General features: G+C 37.0%; 1 protein-coding gene across 6 annotated transcripts in view; it reads right to left on the reverse strand.

Moving 5' to 3' along the window:
* The window catches only part of LOC131155730 (chromatin structure-remodeling complex protein BSH), an 80,064-nt gene that overhangs the window by 13,316 nt on the left and 49,946 nt on the right, over positions 1-16,802 (reverse strand). For all 6 annotated transcript variants that reach the window (XM_058109092.1, XM_058109094.1, XM_058109093.1 and 3 more), the window contains exons 6-9: positions 10,414-10,497; positions 1,997-2,035; positions 1,810-1,892; positions 1,552-1,614 (exon numbers count right to left, since the gene is read on the reverse strand). In XM_058109092.1, the coding sequence (XP_057965075.1) occupies positions 1,552-1,614; positions 1,810-1,892; positions 1,997-2,035; positions 10,414-10,497 (269 nt within the window). The remainder of the gene's footprint in view (positions 1-1,551; positions 1,615-1,809; positions 1,893-1,996; positions 2,036-10,413; positions 10,498-16,802) is intronic.

Genomic DNA, 16,802 nt, shown 5'->3' on the forward strand with positions numbered 1-16,802 from the left:
ATCTTGTATATCCAGCCCAATGAGCATATGTGCATCCCCAGATCAAATTATAGTTGTGGTTTAATATAATGTCCTCAACCTAGTAAATCTTTGAGATACCTCAACATGTGCATATCTACATTCCAGTGACTAATTTAAGGTGAGTCTAAGAAACTAACGACACAATGTATGAAGGCAATGTCTTGCCTAGTAAGCAAAGATAAGCTTCCAAACTAGCCTTTTGTATGGTTAAGGATTTGACATCAATTCCCAATCATCTCCAAGCAACTCGATGTTAGGATCCATAGGTGTATCAATGGGCTTAGGTCCGACATCCTAACATCACTGTTTCACTCCAAATAACCTAATATTAGGATACACAAGTGTATCAATGGGCTTAGATACTAGATCCCAATATTACTATTCACTCAACAATCAACAAAACACCAAAGGTCTTTCCTTCAATCTAGACAATTTTGCTAAGATCTCTCTAGCCATGCCATTCAGAAGTAGATCTCATGAGAAAATACCGTAGGAGAGATGAAAAGGAAAAAGGGGAGAATGTGAGAGAGGGAAGAATGAGACAATGTTCCCTTGACATTTGATATATCACAAGATCCATCCTCAGAGATTTTTTCATTTTTTTATTTTTATGCAGAGGGAAGGGGTAGAGATATAACAAAAAATAGGGGAGAGGTGAGAGAAAGAATACAAAGAAAGAGAAGAAATAGCGCGAAAGGAAAATAATAAGAAGGGGGGAAAAACTGTCAAAAGATGAAGGAGAAACTATAGAGGTTGGGGGGTAAGGGTTGGGTACAGGAACTAAATCAATTTAATTGCATGATTATTGTTGCACAAATGTAATACTTAAAATAAACCAAACTAACTTAAAGATCAAAACAGAAAGTACAAAATTTTCTAAAATAAAATCCCACATATCCAAATCTTTATTTAGTGTATGATTGCCTAGAATTAATCCATAGTCATAAAATCCCTCATATCCAAATCTTCAAGTAGTGTATGATCACCTAGAATTAATCCATAGGCAACCCCCATCAAGACAAGGGCTGTTCACATATTGTTATGCTCAGTCTGCAGTAAGCATTAGCATGAGGCTTTGCTAGTTTAACATGAGCATTGAGCAACACAAAGCAATCCATCTTACCATTTAGATGGATATAATATTTTTGGGATCCACCAAACCCCTGATGGCATGGGAGCCTTGTGCATAGGTTGTTACCTTTTCTTTATACATCTTTAACTGATCAAATCGAACCCTTTTGTTATGTGATAAAACTATCAAACCAATGCCAAGCCTACACACCAAGCACTTGAAGTACCATAACTTGAAGACTCGATCCTGCATAGAGAAGACGTCCAGAAGGACAGGACCACAGGCAAGACTAACTGTCATACATATTGAGGTTGCAGTATAATCACATTAACATTGTAAGGTATTTCTACTCCCCTCCCCCCCCCCCCCCCCCCAATGACAGTATATAAAGAATTCCTCAAGTTTCGTCTGGCAAAAATATTCCCCAGAAAAAATAGGTAGAAAATGAGTAGTCTTACCGAAGGGCACTGGTCTTGTTACCAAATAATTTCATCACGTCCAATGCAGTACTGCCTGCTTTACTGTGGAGGCATGCCCCACAGAGAGAGATGAAGAGATTAGTTATTAACAACAATAATGGAAGTTTGACCTACAACCCACCCACCACCCCCCCGCCCCCCCAATCAATATTTATCAAATCAGATAACCACTCCTCACGTCCTAAAAGCTGAAAGAAAGAGGGGGGGGGGGGGGGAACAGTTGAATTAAAAACAAACCTAGAAGGGAGATGTTCAGCCCCTCTGCGACCCTTCTTGCTTATTCGGGTTTCCCGTGCTGAAGCTACACCTTGAACTGCAACCTAGAACAGAGAGCAGCAAAGTAAAAGTAATGAAGGAGGTGGAAACCAAAACTTCAACAATTTTGTGGAAACTGAACAATAGAAACAAGTAAAAATTTCCAAACCTCATAAAGTTGCTCTCTAATTGCAACAGCAATGGCAGGCTGCAGAGAACGAAGTTAAGCAGATTATACTCATTAGTACATTCTAAATCCGAAATTTAAAAAATGAATTAAGAGAGTGAGAGAGAGAGAGAGAGAGAGGCAGTTCATTTTGCAAAAAGGACATAAAGGCAATAAATAATGCAACTTGATAACTACTATTTGTTATTCAAGAAATAGAAAGAAGATGGCTAAACACCCAATGTTTTGAATTGTAGCCATTAGACAACAGTTGAATACCAAGCTACAACTTACTGGTGTCATATTTCATGTTTATTTTGAAAGTTAAAAAGCAAGGTTAGTATGTGATTTACATTAATGTTAGATGAAAGATAATGCTATGATCAAGGTCTTAAATTTTGATTTCGACTCAAGTTTCAAAGCTCCAAAAGTACGGAAATTTCAATGATAATTTCAATTTTGATTCCAATTTCGATTTCGATTTCGAAAATAATGGAAATCAGTAGTAAAGCATGGAATTCTTTGTGAAACTTTAGAAATGGTTGACAAACATAATAATATATGTTTTAAAACTAACATATTACAAATTAAATTCATCTATGTTGTGCATGAGGTGGAAAAGTTGTAATATAGTATGTGCATCAAACATATTTGTAATATAATGTACATTAAACATATTCATTTAATACAAATGAAATTCATAAATCATTTAAATATTATTTATTATACAAATAATAATCATTTAGAGATGAATGGTTAAATAAAGTGTTGCTTTAAGTTTATTTTTTCATATAATTTCAAAAGCACTTGTAATAATCTTTTGTTTCAATAAAAAAAATAAAATAAATTAAGAGAGAAATTCGCTTCACTCCTAAATCTCTCATTTGAATTCTGAGGAAATTTCATTGTATAGTTAAATTTCAATAAGTTTTGCTAAAATTTCGAGATTTCAATAAATTTCGGATGGTTCATTGAGATTTCGACGGAAATTATGCAAGACGGAAATCGACTGCCATTTTGATTTCGAGGGTGACAGAAATCGGAAATTTTGATGGAAATTTCGACGATTTTGTGGAAATTTAAGACCATGGCTATGATCATAAAGATCAAATCAAAACACAAACACAAACATTGTGAATGAATATTTTTGGCATTTGTTCACCAACAGCTTCAAGAAAGCTAAGTTGGGGGCAGGCCAATCCATAGAATTCCATAGTACAATGACCAAAGCCCTCATACAGAAGCTCACAAAGTGTTAAGGACACTAAAGGAAAAACATTTTATTTAGCTCCCAACATACCAATCTCACTTAGAAATTCCATGTACATTTTCGCTGAGATAGATTAAAACCTTTCTTACACCATACAATCATAATACCAAGAGAGTAATGGAGAATATTCAATTCCTTGATTTGAAATTTTTCTTGAATCCATTACTTGACATAAGCAATCCCGCTTTGGGCGCTGCTAGCGATAATGATGAATGATGTCATCAAATAAATTACTAGAAGTACCACAACTATCTCATTTTGGTGGACAAAAATTGAATAATTTGAGTAGCATTGAATAAAAGCAAATGCAAAGGCTAACATATTAAGTTTGATCAAGCTTGAGGAGACTACTTAAGACCATAAATAGCCTTGCCATCCTTCCCCTGAGCAACATACCAAGAGGTTGCTATATGTTTACCTTTCCATACAAATCTCCATACGATAAGGCATTCTTCACATCAACAAGTTTAAGGGCCAATAAAAATTAAATGCCAACATGATCAATACACTAAAAACATTTAGTTTAGCAACAGGAGAGAAGGTCTCAAAATAATCAACCCCATATATTTGAGTGTACCCCTTGGCAATCAATTGAGACTTAAGCCATTCAATAAAGACACTAGTAAGATATTTGACACCAACTTACTAGGACAAAGATCCACCAAATCTCATGTCCCCCAAGTTGTAAAGGAATCCATTTCTACATCCATTGCATGTTTCTATCCAAGGTTAGGTGCTTCAACATATGAGGAAAAGATAGAGACAAAGGACAATGACAAGGCAAAAGAATGCGTATGACTAGGAAGGTGAGGAACTAAATTAAAATGAGCAATAGAATAAGAAACTAATGAGTGTTGAGTACACCTTGAGTTACCTTCCATGCAATTGGCAAATCCAAGTCATGATAGGATGGATGTCTAGAACTAGAAGTCGAAAGAGTGAATGGTACAAGAGGTAGCTGCATGGTAGAAACATTTGTGCCTGCTTTCCATCATTCATAAACCCTCAATTGTTTCTTTGGGTCAAAAGGGATAAGCATAGGGAAATGAGGATCAATGCACAAGGAGGGACCAAAAAGTGTTGGACTCAAAATATTCATCCAAGGATGACCCAAAAATAGAAAAATAAGGTGTCTCCTCTAACAAGGTAACATCCACACTAACATATTTCTTGCTATTGTGGATATGGTGACATCTATATCCTTTCTAAGTTCTTGAGTAGCCAACAAAGACACATCTATCAGCATAAGGAGAGAACTTTCACTGACCCTTACATGGAACAAAAACAAAACATGTACACCCAAAGACACGAAGCACAATGGAGAACATGGATGTTTTTGAGTACATGATTGAGAAAGGAATTTGTTCCCCTAGAACATTGAAAAACATCCTATTATGCAGAATTCTAGCTTTCAAAACAGCAAGAGTCCAAAGGGTTTAGGAATATGCATATAAAGAGTAGAGAGCATTCTATGTCAAGTAAATGTTTATTCTCCTATTCAAGAGGGCTATACACACAATTAGGGTTGACCTTCATGGTATACACCTGAGGACAAGCAGACACAGACCTATCAATAGGAAGAAGAGGTACTAGCGCCCAAGTGTCATTATCCAGTGACACACAAATCTCTTCAACCATTGCAATCCTCCACCCTCAAGTAAGGCTTTAAAGATGGATTTAGGAAGAGCAATAGTTAATACAGTTCTAATAGCAACATCAAGGTGACAAGATATCATAGCTATTAGAATACCACTTTACCTGCAAGATTAAGCTATTAGGTTGTGGGTCAACAATGTATATCAGGCCTTAACACTCACCCGCACATGCAACCTAAGAGCATGTGGAGATAGAAACAAATGATAAACAACATACGTTAAAGGGAATACAAGAATTTTTAACAAAGAAATAATAAAACAAGACTAGAACCTTGGACCTCCTGGCAACCTAGACGCTCTAATACCATGCTAGAATACCACTTTACCTAAAAACTTAAACTATTAGGTTGTGGGCCGGCAATGTATATCAAGCCTTAACAGTAGCAAATGAAATTAAAGATTGGACGTTAAGAACAAATATATTTACCTTTTTTAGACAACAATAAGAAGATCATCTTGGGAAGCTAGATCATCAAATTAGGAAACCATGGCCATGGTAGTAGATGGTGAAGGAGGCTCTACTCCCTTGAGTCCTCATGTGTACACGTAAGGGGCTAATTACAGTGAGTTGGGGTTAAGAAAATTGTATGATATGGTCTCAAAGAAGGTAATATCATAAACAAAAAAGCAAATGCAAGGTAGGACTTGAATGATATCCCTTTTGATAGATGAGTAGCACCGAAAATTGCAGTTGATAGCATAAGGATCGAACTTATCCACCCTTGGAGTTAACTAAAGGAAAAAAGACACATCCAAATATACAAGGAGGTAACGAGAAGAAAAGAGCATTCAAAAGATAACAGGTTTTTTTACCAATAAGAATGGAGGATGGCATTCTTTTGATAATAGTAAAACCATAGACAATGAGCATGATATCACTCCAAAACAAGTTAAGGACATTCGAGCGATATAGTACGGTGCAAGTGAATTCAAAGATATGCCTATTTTTCCTCTCTGCCAGTGCTGAAAGGTGAAGGCATAAGGCGAGACGTTTTACCCTCCGCAAGGCGAGGCGTAAGCATTTTGGGACTGTATTTTTTTAATAATTTAAATAAAATCAATTTATATATAGTAAAAAAATGAGAAAAATTTTAGAATAATGGAGAAAAAAATTAATTTTAAATATCATATAGGCTAAAACATTACAAATGGCTCCCATTAATTTTAAAATTTAAAAATTAAAAAGCTTAGGCGCCTTTTAAAACATTCGTTTTTACTGTAAAAGAGGAGCCCAAAATTTTAACATTAAGCCCAAAATCTTGAAATCTAGGGCAAAATAGCTCCCAACTTTGTTCAACAGCTTTGATGTTCCCTTCGAGCACTCTCTTCTCCCTCTGGCTCTCTTCTACTCTAGTTAAGAGAGGAGAAGAAGCTTCGTCGAGAGAGGAGGAAGATTCTTCGTCAAGAGAGGAATCGTCGTCGGAGAAATTGTCGGAGGAATCGTCAAGAGAGGAGAAGACTGGAGGCTTCGTCGAGAGAGCTGAAGCTTCGTTGAGAGGAATCGTCGAGAGAGGAGAAGACTGGAGGCTTCGAAGAGAGAGTAGAGGCTATCGTTAAGGAGAAGGCTCGCTGGAGGCTTCGTAGAGAGAGCAGACGAGAAGAAGCTGCATCTCCCTACTCGTTCGATGCATTCTAGGTTCTGTCTTTTTTTAATTTATGTTTTAAACCAAGATGCCCAAAAGGCGTACTCCTTGACATTTAAGGCATAAAAAGGCGAGCCTTTACACCTGAGGTGTATGCTTATCCCCTGAGGCGTACGCTTTTTTGGAATTACACATTTCCACTTAGGCCTTAGTGCATTTTAGGCCCAAATCACCTCAAGGCGCGCCTCAATAACGCCTTTTAAAACACTTCTAAAGCACTCCTTAACACTATTACTACAAAGTATCAAATTGAGTCATTTATCTCATAACAAAAGGCACAAAAGATATAAAAAACTCATAACAATCCTAAGCCAAGTCATTCTTGAGTAGTCATCTACAAAAGTGACAAAATATTGGAAATTCAACTTTGACGCAGCCCAATTAAAAAAAAAAAAAAAAAAAGGGCACCCCGATGTACAAAGATCCTGCATATGCGGGGTCCAGGGAAGGGGCGGACCACAATGGGCATATGCTGCAGCCTTATCTTGCATTTTTGTGACCCAACTAGGACCCCAGCTATCAAAATGGACATTAAAGGGTTTACTACTTGTTTATTGACTCAAAAAGCAAATTGATGCGATCAGCAGTCTTTATTTACTTTTCTGCTTATATCAAGTATTGCTATTTATGGGTGCTAGGGGAATTTTTGTAATTTTGGAATTTTGGGGGTTTATTTTTGGTCAAATTAGCTTTGCAGGTTCATTTTGTAATATTTAGGGGTTGTGACTGTAGTCATTTTTGGTGGGGCTTTAGAAGATAGTGGCTTTTAGAGGGGGTTATATACAAAATAGGGGTTGGCTACTCTTGGAAGCTTCAGACCAGTATAAATAGGATTCTTCAGCCACTTCTCCAAGAGGTATTTTTGGCATTTTATCTTTGAGAAGATTTCTCTCCAGTCTCCAAAGCTCAGCTCAAGACCAGCTAGAGTTTGAAGAATTGGACATCGGGGTTTTGAGAAGTCAACCCCCCAATGCCTACTAGTTCCTCCATTGCAGCTAAAGGCATGAGAGGCTAGCAGAAATCTGCTGTTACTGTTCCAAAACAGTGCCAAAACAGGTACTGATTTGAGAATTAAGCTGCTGTTGTGACTAGAAGTTGTCTTGCTTGCTGAACTGAAATTCACAGCAGTCATCTCTTCATTATTTTGCGGATTCAGTAGTTACTTGAGTCAAAGAAACATTGGTAAAAAAACACTACCCTGAAAAATATCAGACTTCATTTCTAAATTTTCTCATATCCCTACACTTATTTCCATCAGTAATGGAACACAATTTTTCCAACTGACTGGACACAAAATTCAAAGTAAAAAACCAACTGGTTTAACTTATACAATGAAGGAAGATCAATGCGACAATGGATTTGAAGTGATGTAGCAGCAACGCAGACAGAAGGAGATAGTGCCTCAAAGCAGTGAAGTACGAAGTTTCAAGTCCCCCGCACATTGTCTTGCTCATCTTCAAATCCTGAATGACAACACAATGAGGAAGGAATGTCACATGATAATTCATGGGTTTTGTAATCTTGCTAACTGACAAGATTAATGGGAAACTTAGGGATATATAAAATAGAAGAAAGAGAGACAGAGTGGAAAAGCAATTGGTTATACAATATATATAGTTGTAGCGATGGAATCTACAACCCACAGAGTAATGTTGAAATGTTGATCAACAGGCAAGCTATAGGATTACCTATTTCAACAAGAGATGCAATGGGAATAGAAGGCTCCTAGGATGCCTGATACCATAGAAACTTTGAATACTCTTCCTGTGAAACAAATACAGTATGCTTCACATTTTCTAACATGAAACCATGGAATCTATGTGGTTGCATTAGCAACGTGTGGGAGTTTACCGTTAGAAGCATGACCTCCCTCGTCCCTCACGAGTAAACTTGGATGGGGGGCCTCTAACATGTCCATCCCTTCAACCACGACCACTCGGACCACCCCAAGAACTTCTACGCCTACTAGGTCAAAAACTAGAACCACCTTGTGCAACAAATGCAATCTTCACGGAGCTAGAGGTAGAAACACTAAAACCAGGGGCTAAGAAATGGTGCTAAAGGAAGCACAAATGAGGCAAGAATAAACATCAACAAAGGATGAATGCTCTGCACTACCAAAAATTTGGGACCAGCTTTGAACCCAAGTCTCAAACCTGCTAGGGTTCAAAGGTTTGTCACAAGCTCCCTCTGTTTCTGAAACTCACAGTCATCGTATGTTATGTGTTGCAAGATGTTGAGTTCCTTGTGGATACAGCTCATCTTTACAAAGACTCTCTGACGCTCTTGTCTCCCCGTTGTACGTGAAAGAAATCTAAGATAGATCGCACATAAGAGTAATGTTACTAGAATATAAAAATTTGACATAATCCTCAATCTACTTGCATACATCCAGGTACATGCACACATAAGCAATCTGGGGTTGCATCAATTTCCACAATAGGGAGACAATCAAAGCATCTTCCTAAGCACAAACTTCTTTCCTTTTCTGTCACTAGCATGAATTGAAACAAGGGTCTAGATTAGTCTAAGCCTATCGAATAGATCTTGGCAGTCTTAGATCACTGCACGTAATTCTACCCATCCAACTTCATGGTTATTATATGCGGGAACGATGAAGAAACATACTTCTGGACTCTAGACTCCATACTGCTACCACTGACATAAAACTCTAATTTTGCTAAACAATCCTTAAAAAGGAACCGCTAAAAAGGTTGGATCATTGAACAAAAAACATGACTCGCACCTTGATATTGTAGCTTATAGAGGGATTAAAGCCACCTGGAATAGATCGGGGCAAAGACAGGGATTAACAAAGCCTTATGCATTAGCACGTGGAGTCTAAGCAGTTAGCTTTCAATTGGCATGTGACAGTGTATAGATGGTCCTCTGATGGTGAAATTTCAGGAGCTATAGATCAGCAATGTCCGTGCATAACTGTGAGGTTGGTTTTGCAAAATCTCAAGGAATTCTTATAGTTTTGTATTGGCAGTGTGTCCACAATATTTGTGGTGATTGTTGTGTTTCTCAGCGACTGCTGGAGTTGTTTTAGGCTATTGGTGGTGTGGACAACCCTCCTACAGTAGCAGACATGCATAGGATTATGAGGTTTAGGGCTTTGTTTGGTGGTGATTATGGCATTAATGGTTAAAGTCTCAGGATCACATGTTAAAGTGTTGTGTAAATTCGAAGAGATAATCACAGTGATGGGTCTCACCCTCTATTTATAATATATGCCAAGTACATCACAATGACCAATACCCTCACTAACTCAGTTACCAACATAGATAATAATACTAAATAACCAGTAACAACAACGAAAAGATGTGTTGACCAATTTTATATTTTGGGAAAAAATCCCACCCACCCACCCTCTTTTTGGGAGCAAAAATAAAAAGAAATAAGACTAAAAATAAGTCGGTATATGAGAGCAACAAAAATATGTGCTGTCATATTTCCTTTTTTTTTTCCTTTGTGGGATCTAAACAACCCCTTTACCCAAAAGCTTAAGCTAAAAGCTGTGGACCAACAATGTTCATCAAGCCTTAAAACTCCGCCACACATGCAAAACCCAGGACATCTTGGGAAGACAATAATTTTTAACAAAATTAAGCAACAAGACTAAAACCTAAGACCCCTGGCAACCATGGCACTGATACCATGTTATACAGCCAGTGTATCCAAAAGCATAAGCTATTAGGTTGTGAGCCAACAATGTATAGCCATAACAGTCGGAAACTCCTGCATCATTATCCCCAATATGGACATAAGTTTTACTTCCACAAAAAGATGTACAAAGGCCATGAGACTATTTTCATTGGTCTACTGCTGTGGTTAATAGATGTTGCTTACTCCAACTTCAGGGTCTTCAATAACCAAATCTTTGCAGAAAGTTCTTGCAAATTCTTCAGGATCACTCTCAAAGTTGTTTAAATCCTGAAATCCATCAATTAAAGATATGTTATTGCTTGAATGGAAAACTGAGAAATATATCAAGGATAATTAAAAGCACCAAACATTCATCCCTAAGGAACTAGTCATTTTTCTCATGTGCAATGGTTGCTAGTAAGAAAACTATTAGATTTTTAAAATTGCAACCCAAGATCACACACACAGACAAATGAATCAAAGCTTTTCTGTGGAAATATATTTTTAGATTTCGAAATAATGCTCAAAGAGGATTTGATTGATGCAAGTTATATTTAATATCCAAAAACCGGTTCAACTTTTCTATATAGCATAGCCAACAATGATGATTTCAGTCATTTAGCTTATTTATGACCAAACAAATTCCAATTTGTAAATCCTATTAGAATAAATTTTTCACAATATTTTTGTTCATTGACAGCATTGGTGGAAGACTTATCAGCCATTTCTTTCGCAGGTTTTGTACAAAGAGTAGGGCAGACTTATGGAGTTGTGGCATATTTGCAGTTTTATGGGGGATATGCATGGATCATAATGCACGCATATTCTGTGGAAAAAAATCAAATTGACAGCTGATCTGGGATAAAATTCAGCATTTGGCATCACAGTGGTGGGTTCGTTTCGAATTTTTTAGAGGGAATAGTTTCCAGCGGTTTCAAAGAGATTGGAGGAATGAGCTGGCTTGTTGATTTTTTATCTTTTTGTAGTTTTTAGTTGTTTTTTTTTTTTTTTTTGTATGGTCCAGATTTTCTTCAGGAGATGCCTCATTCTTCTATTGTTAATGAAATTTTCTTTTGCTATCCAAAAAAAAAAAAATTATGGCTTGGTTTGTTGTTTTATTTTGTAGGTATTCATTTTTTTTTTATTCCACGATATTGAGGCTAAATATTGTGCCACACTGCCACTTACACCATAACCAACTGGGAAAAGTTGTTCCTAATTTTGCTAGCTTAATTTGTTATATTGCAAATTTAAGTTGCATAGTTCAACAAAATTGTATTGCAGCTCTATTTTGATCTTGATTAGAGTATGTGACGAAGAAGGGGTAAAAAAATTTTTTCCTTCCAATAATGGTGGGGTCCAGCTGTAAATTGACTGGCTACCGATGGGACGAAGGGGTTTATTTTTTTTTTTCTCCTCTCAACCAACAGTAAATTGACTAACTACCATTGGGATACACAGCACAGAAACCCCCGCTACACATGTCCACTTAAGAAGAGGTTGAATTTAATTGAGTGTCATAGAATTTCAAATTGTAATTGATAATTTCTGTTTTGGGGAATGACTTCTCTTTGAGATATTATTTTTGACTAGCAGAGAACTTTTTAAGTAGTTGATTTATCTTATTTCATCCACACTTTTTCCACTATATCCTATAGCTTCCTAAATTATTTTTGCGATGCTAAGGGTCTGCCAAAAAATTTTCTAGTTCAAAAAATCAACAATTGTGATCTTTGGGCCTAGTTAAGTTGTTGAAGCTTGATTTTTATTTTTAGAACTACTCTAGGTTATGTTTTCCCCATCCATTTCAAATTAGTATAATTGTTGTTCAGTCTTTGCGTATTGGTTTTGCAAAAAACTGTTTGTCAATTTTGTGACATTTCCTTTCTTGATCTCCTTTTAGCTTTAGCTACAACATATTGCCTCCACTATCATACATTTAATTTTTACACAATATTGAAGTAGTATGTCTACCTAAATCAAATAATTTGATTGTTTTATTAGTATGGAATTTGCTTATGTCTCTATGCGCATGCAACTTGGAAGTTAATTATTTTAGTTGTTTCAATCTCTACTTACATTTTGCTCAGTTATCTTATTATTCACTGTTTGTATTTTGAGCAAATTACATGGGCACCCATGAGCAAAATCCAACAATTTAACATTTATTTAAATTGTGGTTTGTTAAATGAAATTTTCATTTTACAGCTAATTTTTTGTTTCCTTAGCTGACAATAAGTGGATTTGTTCAATTCTCAAAAATATATGACATTTATTATCAAATGGTGCTTCGAGGTTTATGATTTTATTCATACTCCTCAGACTAAACATGGCTTCTCAAACATTAACACTAGGTTAGTGAAGCTATTGCATGCAATGCAGGGATGGTTGAAACTTTGATGCCACAGCTTGCAATCCTTCAGGGTTCACTCCAACAAGAATGCCCTTTGATAGGCCATGAATGCAAAAATAGTCTCTTCTATTATGGCTTTCCTTTGGACCTTTAAAGCTGATAAGAAAACCATGAAACTCCATTTGGTCAAAGCTTTGAATCTTTGAATCTCTGAGTTTGCTGTCAGAATTCAACTTTTTCTTTTCTCGTTGAAAACTAACATAAGTACTTGAATGAATTAAGCTCTTTGGTTGGAAAAATCTTATTACCCTTGGATTAGAACTCTCAAAATTCTTGATGATCTATTACTCATAAGTTTAATCACTAATTGAATGGAATGTTTTATCTTTATTAAGAAGATTTTGGCTACTAGAGTGAGGCAATAAGATGGTCTTTTTCCAAAATCTCGGAGGATTATGTTAATGGTAATTTTTTAAGAGTTTTGAAGATGTTAAATCCAGTGAGCGAGTGCTCAGGGAGGCCAGAAATTTAAAAATTCTGGTTGTCGCAATTTTGTGGATGATAATGCGTTGGGAGAGTTTGGAGCAGGCAATCAATCATCCGAAGGCTGTCTCTGAGGCCAAATTATGCTGAAATTGTGAAGTGCAAAAATATATCTTCTCCACAGTTGCGGTTTTCCAAAAATCTGGCTAGCAAGGCAATTTTGTTGGGCAACAGAAGATTGAGAGAGAAACATTCTTGGCCCATTCTCAGGAGTAAATCTTCTCTGAATTTGAAAAGAGATGGTACCCCTGGTAGTTTAACACACAGTGGACCTGTAGGGATTGGGCTGGAACAATAGGCCAGTTATTACTTGGCTTGGGCAAAAAATGAATTTTTGTAAGGCCTGCATATCTGGTTAGCTTGGGTGGGCCTTTGATTAAAAAGAAAAAAGGCTTTTGGGCTGGAACAGCATGGGTTACAAAGTTTAACTGGACAAAGCCCAACTCTGAGGAGCTCAGAAAAATACCCAGTGCACAAGACTCCCCTGTTATTGGTATCAAGGGAGGGCATGATATGTGCAGTCATTACTCTATACTTGGAGTGATTGTTACCATGATTTGGACATCTGACCTTCAGGAGGAAATTTAGTAAAAGGAATTGATAGTGCTGCAAGTGTCTGGAAGGGGGATGGCCTTAAAGAATAGGCCTTTTCAACAGTGATCTAAGGACGGGGTAAACTAGTTTGAGGGATGAGATAGTGCAACATCTGAATTATGATATCGTAGTGAGGACCCATTCAATTGTCAGTGTGGAGCTTGATTAGGATTTGAGGTTTGCTCAAATTGGTTGAGTAATTGTGGCAAATAATTACCATTACATTTGAGAAGGTCGGCAGCAGGTTTATTGACTTTGCAGCAGATTTCTCAGAGGGAAAGCAGGTCAAAGCAGGTAGAGATCTAGGTATACTTTTTCAGGGACAGGATTTTGAGCCAAGGCTTGGACTATTACTATCTTTGCAACTCTCCAAAAGGCCCTCACCTATCAAGGAGGATTAAGTTACTGTGGTTCATAACTCAACAAGGATGATTTAGAGGACGATGTTGATAGCTTATTTAAGGCATACGAAGACTTGCTACTTGATAAACTATGGGAATTGGAAATCAAGGCAGAATATCAAATCACAATACCTCAGATTTGAATCAGAGAGAATTAGTGTTGTCAATATGGAAGGGGAAAAGGATGAGGAAATGAGAGGTCTGTTCGGTCTTTCTGAATCTTCTCAAGTTGGTGTTCACCATTTTAAGGATGTCGCAAATCCAAACATTGTCTCAAGCAAGGGTGGAGAGCTAGTTCTCATTCCTATTCACACTTGTTCTCCCACTCTCTTTTTGCCCCATTTATTTGCTATAGATTGTCCTTTGTACTTACATGATAATTCTACTCTTAACAAAAGCATCCTACAGATTCTACAGCAAGATCAGGATCTAGGGGTGATTAGGGTCTTTTGATAGGGAGGGAGGAGGTGAAGGCATCTCATCTTTCATTTGCAAATGACACTACCTTTGCCTTGATAATAGTGTTATGAAATTCCACAAGGTTCTCACTTTATTAAATACGTTTTAAAAGATCTCGGGTTGAAGATAAATCTGTCCAAGTGGTTAGTGGGTATCAATTTGAGAAGTAAGGAGTTTGAGGGTTTTAGGTCTCTAGAAGGTTGTCAATTTATGGCTTCGTGTCTCAATCGTCCTTTAGGATGTATTACTTTGTCAGATGCTCTTTTGAGATTTGATGATTAAACGAGTAGGTAGAAGATTAGAGAGGTGGAAGAAGGTTTGTCTTTCATTAGGGGCTACAATCACTCTTATCATTACTTTCCTTGCAACTATTCCCATTTATTTTTTATCCCCTATTAGAATACCTTTTAGATTGGCTTGAAAATTGGAGAAGATTATGTGAGATTCTCGTGATCGGGTTTTAGGGAAGACAAAAGGAATCACGTAGTTAGTTGGGAGGTTGTTAAGAGGCTTAGTCGCGTGGGTTGCAGCTTGCAAATGTGATTTCTAAGAATATTTCCTTAATTGTAAAATGGTTTGAAGGTTTTCATTAGAATTTCATCCCTTATGTCATCAGTTAATCAAGAGTAAATATGGAAAGCATAATAATAGGTGGGATTCAAGGGGGACTCACAACGTTACTCCCCTTAGGAAGTCTGTTTCCAGGTAGATTGCCTTTTCTTTCCAATTATATCTACCAAAGTGGGAAATGGTGATAAAATTCAATTATGGGAGGACACTTTGGTTGGTGAGACATTGTTGGAGCTGTTAGTGCTGTGCTTGTTTAGACTTTCCTCTATTCACAATGCACCAATTTCAGCTTTCTATTTTTTCAAGTGAGGCACTTTTCTTGGGATTTCCATTTCTTTAGGAGTCATAATGAAAAAGAGGTTCATGAGTTTACTTGTTTATTGGGTGTGCTTCTTTCTTTCCTACTTCAAGGGGGGATACAATTCTTTAGATAGAGGATGTTTTGGGGTAATCTCTTCAAAGTTTTTTCCTTTTTTTGGACTCATCTTACAAAAACTAAAAATACTATTCCCTTATAGTTGAACAAAATTGTTTGGAAAGCAAAAGTTCTTTTTATGAACCAGGCTTTCATTTGGACTCTCACTCTCAACAAGATTGTAAGAATGATGCATTGCAGATAAAAGGCTTCATAAATCCCTCGGTCCAGACGTTTGCATGTTGTGTCATGAGCCAAATGAGACTAATGGTCATATTTTCCTTCAATGCCAGGTGGCGAAGTATATGTGGAACAATTTGTTTTTTTATTCAGCATGGATGGGTTTAATTATGATATTCTTTTGCAAGAGTCTTATGTAACATAATGGTTCGAATTGTTCTCTCTTTTGAGAAGGTCTTTCATTATATAGGCAAGATTGCCAGTTATATAAGGAAACTTAAATCTGTACATGTTAATTACACAGAGTGATCTTAGGAAGCTATATATGGTAAGCTAGCTAATTTACATAGAGTGATTTTAGGAAGCTATACATGGTAATCTAAATCTCCTCTCCTATTTATGAAAGTATATACAGCCTAGACTAATAGCTATTAACAAGGCATAATTTATGGCCTTCTATTGACATCCCCCCTCAAATTGATGTGCGATATTCATAAGCATCACTTTGTTTGTAAGAAAATTACGTTGTTGCCGTGTGAGAGCCTAGGTGAAAATATCTGCCACTTGAAGATTGCTAGACACATGAGGAAGAGAGATAGTCTGAGCTTCAAACAACTCACGGATGAAGTGGCAATCAACCTCGATATGTTTAGTGTGTTCATGGAAGATGGGATTGGCTGAAATGTGAATGGCACTAGTGTTATCCGCATGAAGAGAAGTAGGACCATCTGGAGAGAAGAGAAGTTCAGCCAATAGCCCTCGGAGCCAATGTATCTCAGCGCAAGCTTGGGACATGGCCCTATATTCGGACTCAGTAGAGGACTTAGAAACACGGTCCTGTTTCTTGCTTTTCCAAGAAAAGAGTCGAACCAAGAAACTACACCAGCACATAATAGAATGTTGAGTGTCACTACAGCCGGCATAATCAGCATCACTATATGCTACAAGATCAAGCGAAGTACCAAAAGGATAGAAAAGTCCCCGCAAAGTGTGCCATGGACATAGCAAATGATTCGTCAAATTGCAGCCATATGAAGGTGCCAAGAAGAAGCCATGAACTAACTAGCCTGTTGGACTG

Source organism: Malania oleifera, chromosome 5, assembly GCF_029873635.1.
Source record: "Malania oleifera isolate guangnan ecotype guangnan chromosome 5, ASM2987363v1, whole genome shotgun sequence".
Lineage (NCBI taxonomy): Eukaryota > Viridiplantae > Streptophyta > Magnoliopsida > Santalales > Ximeniaceae > Malania > Malania oleifera.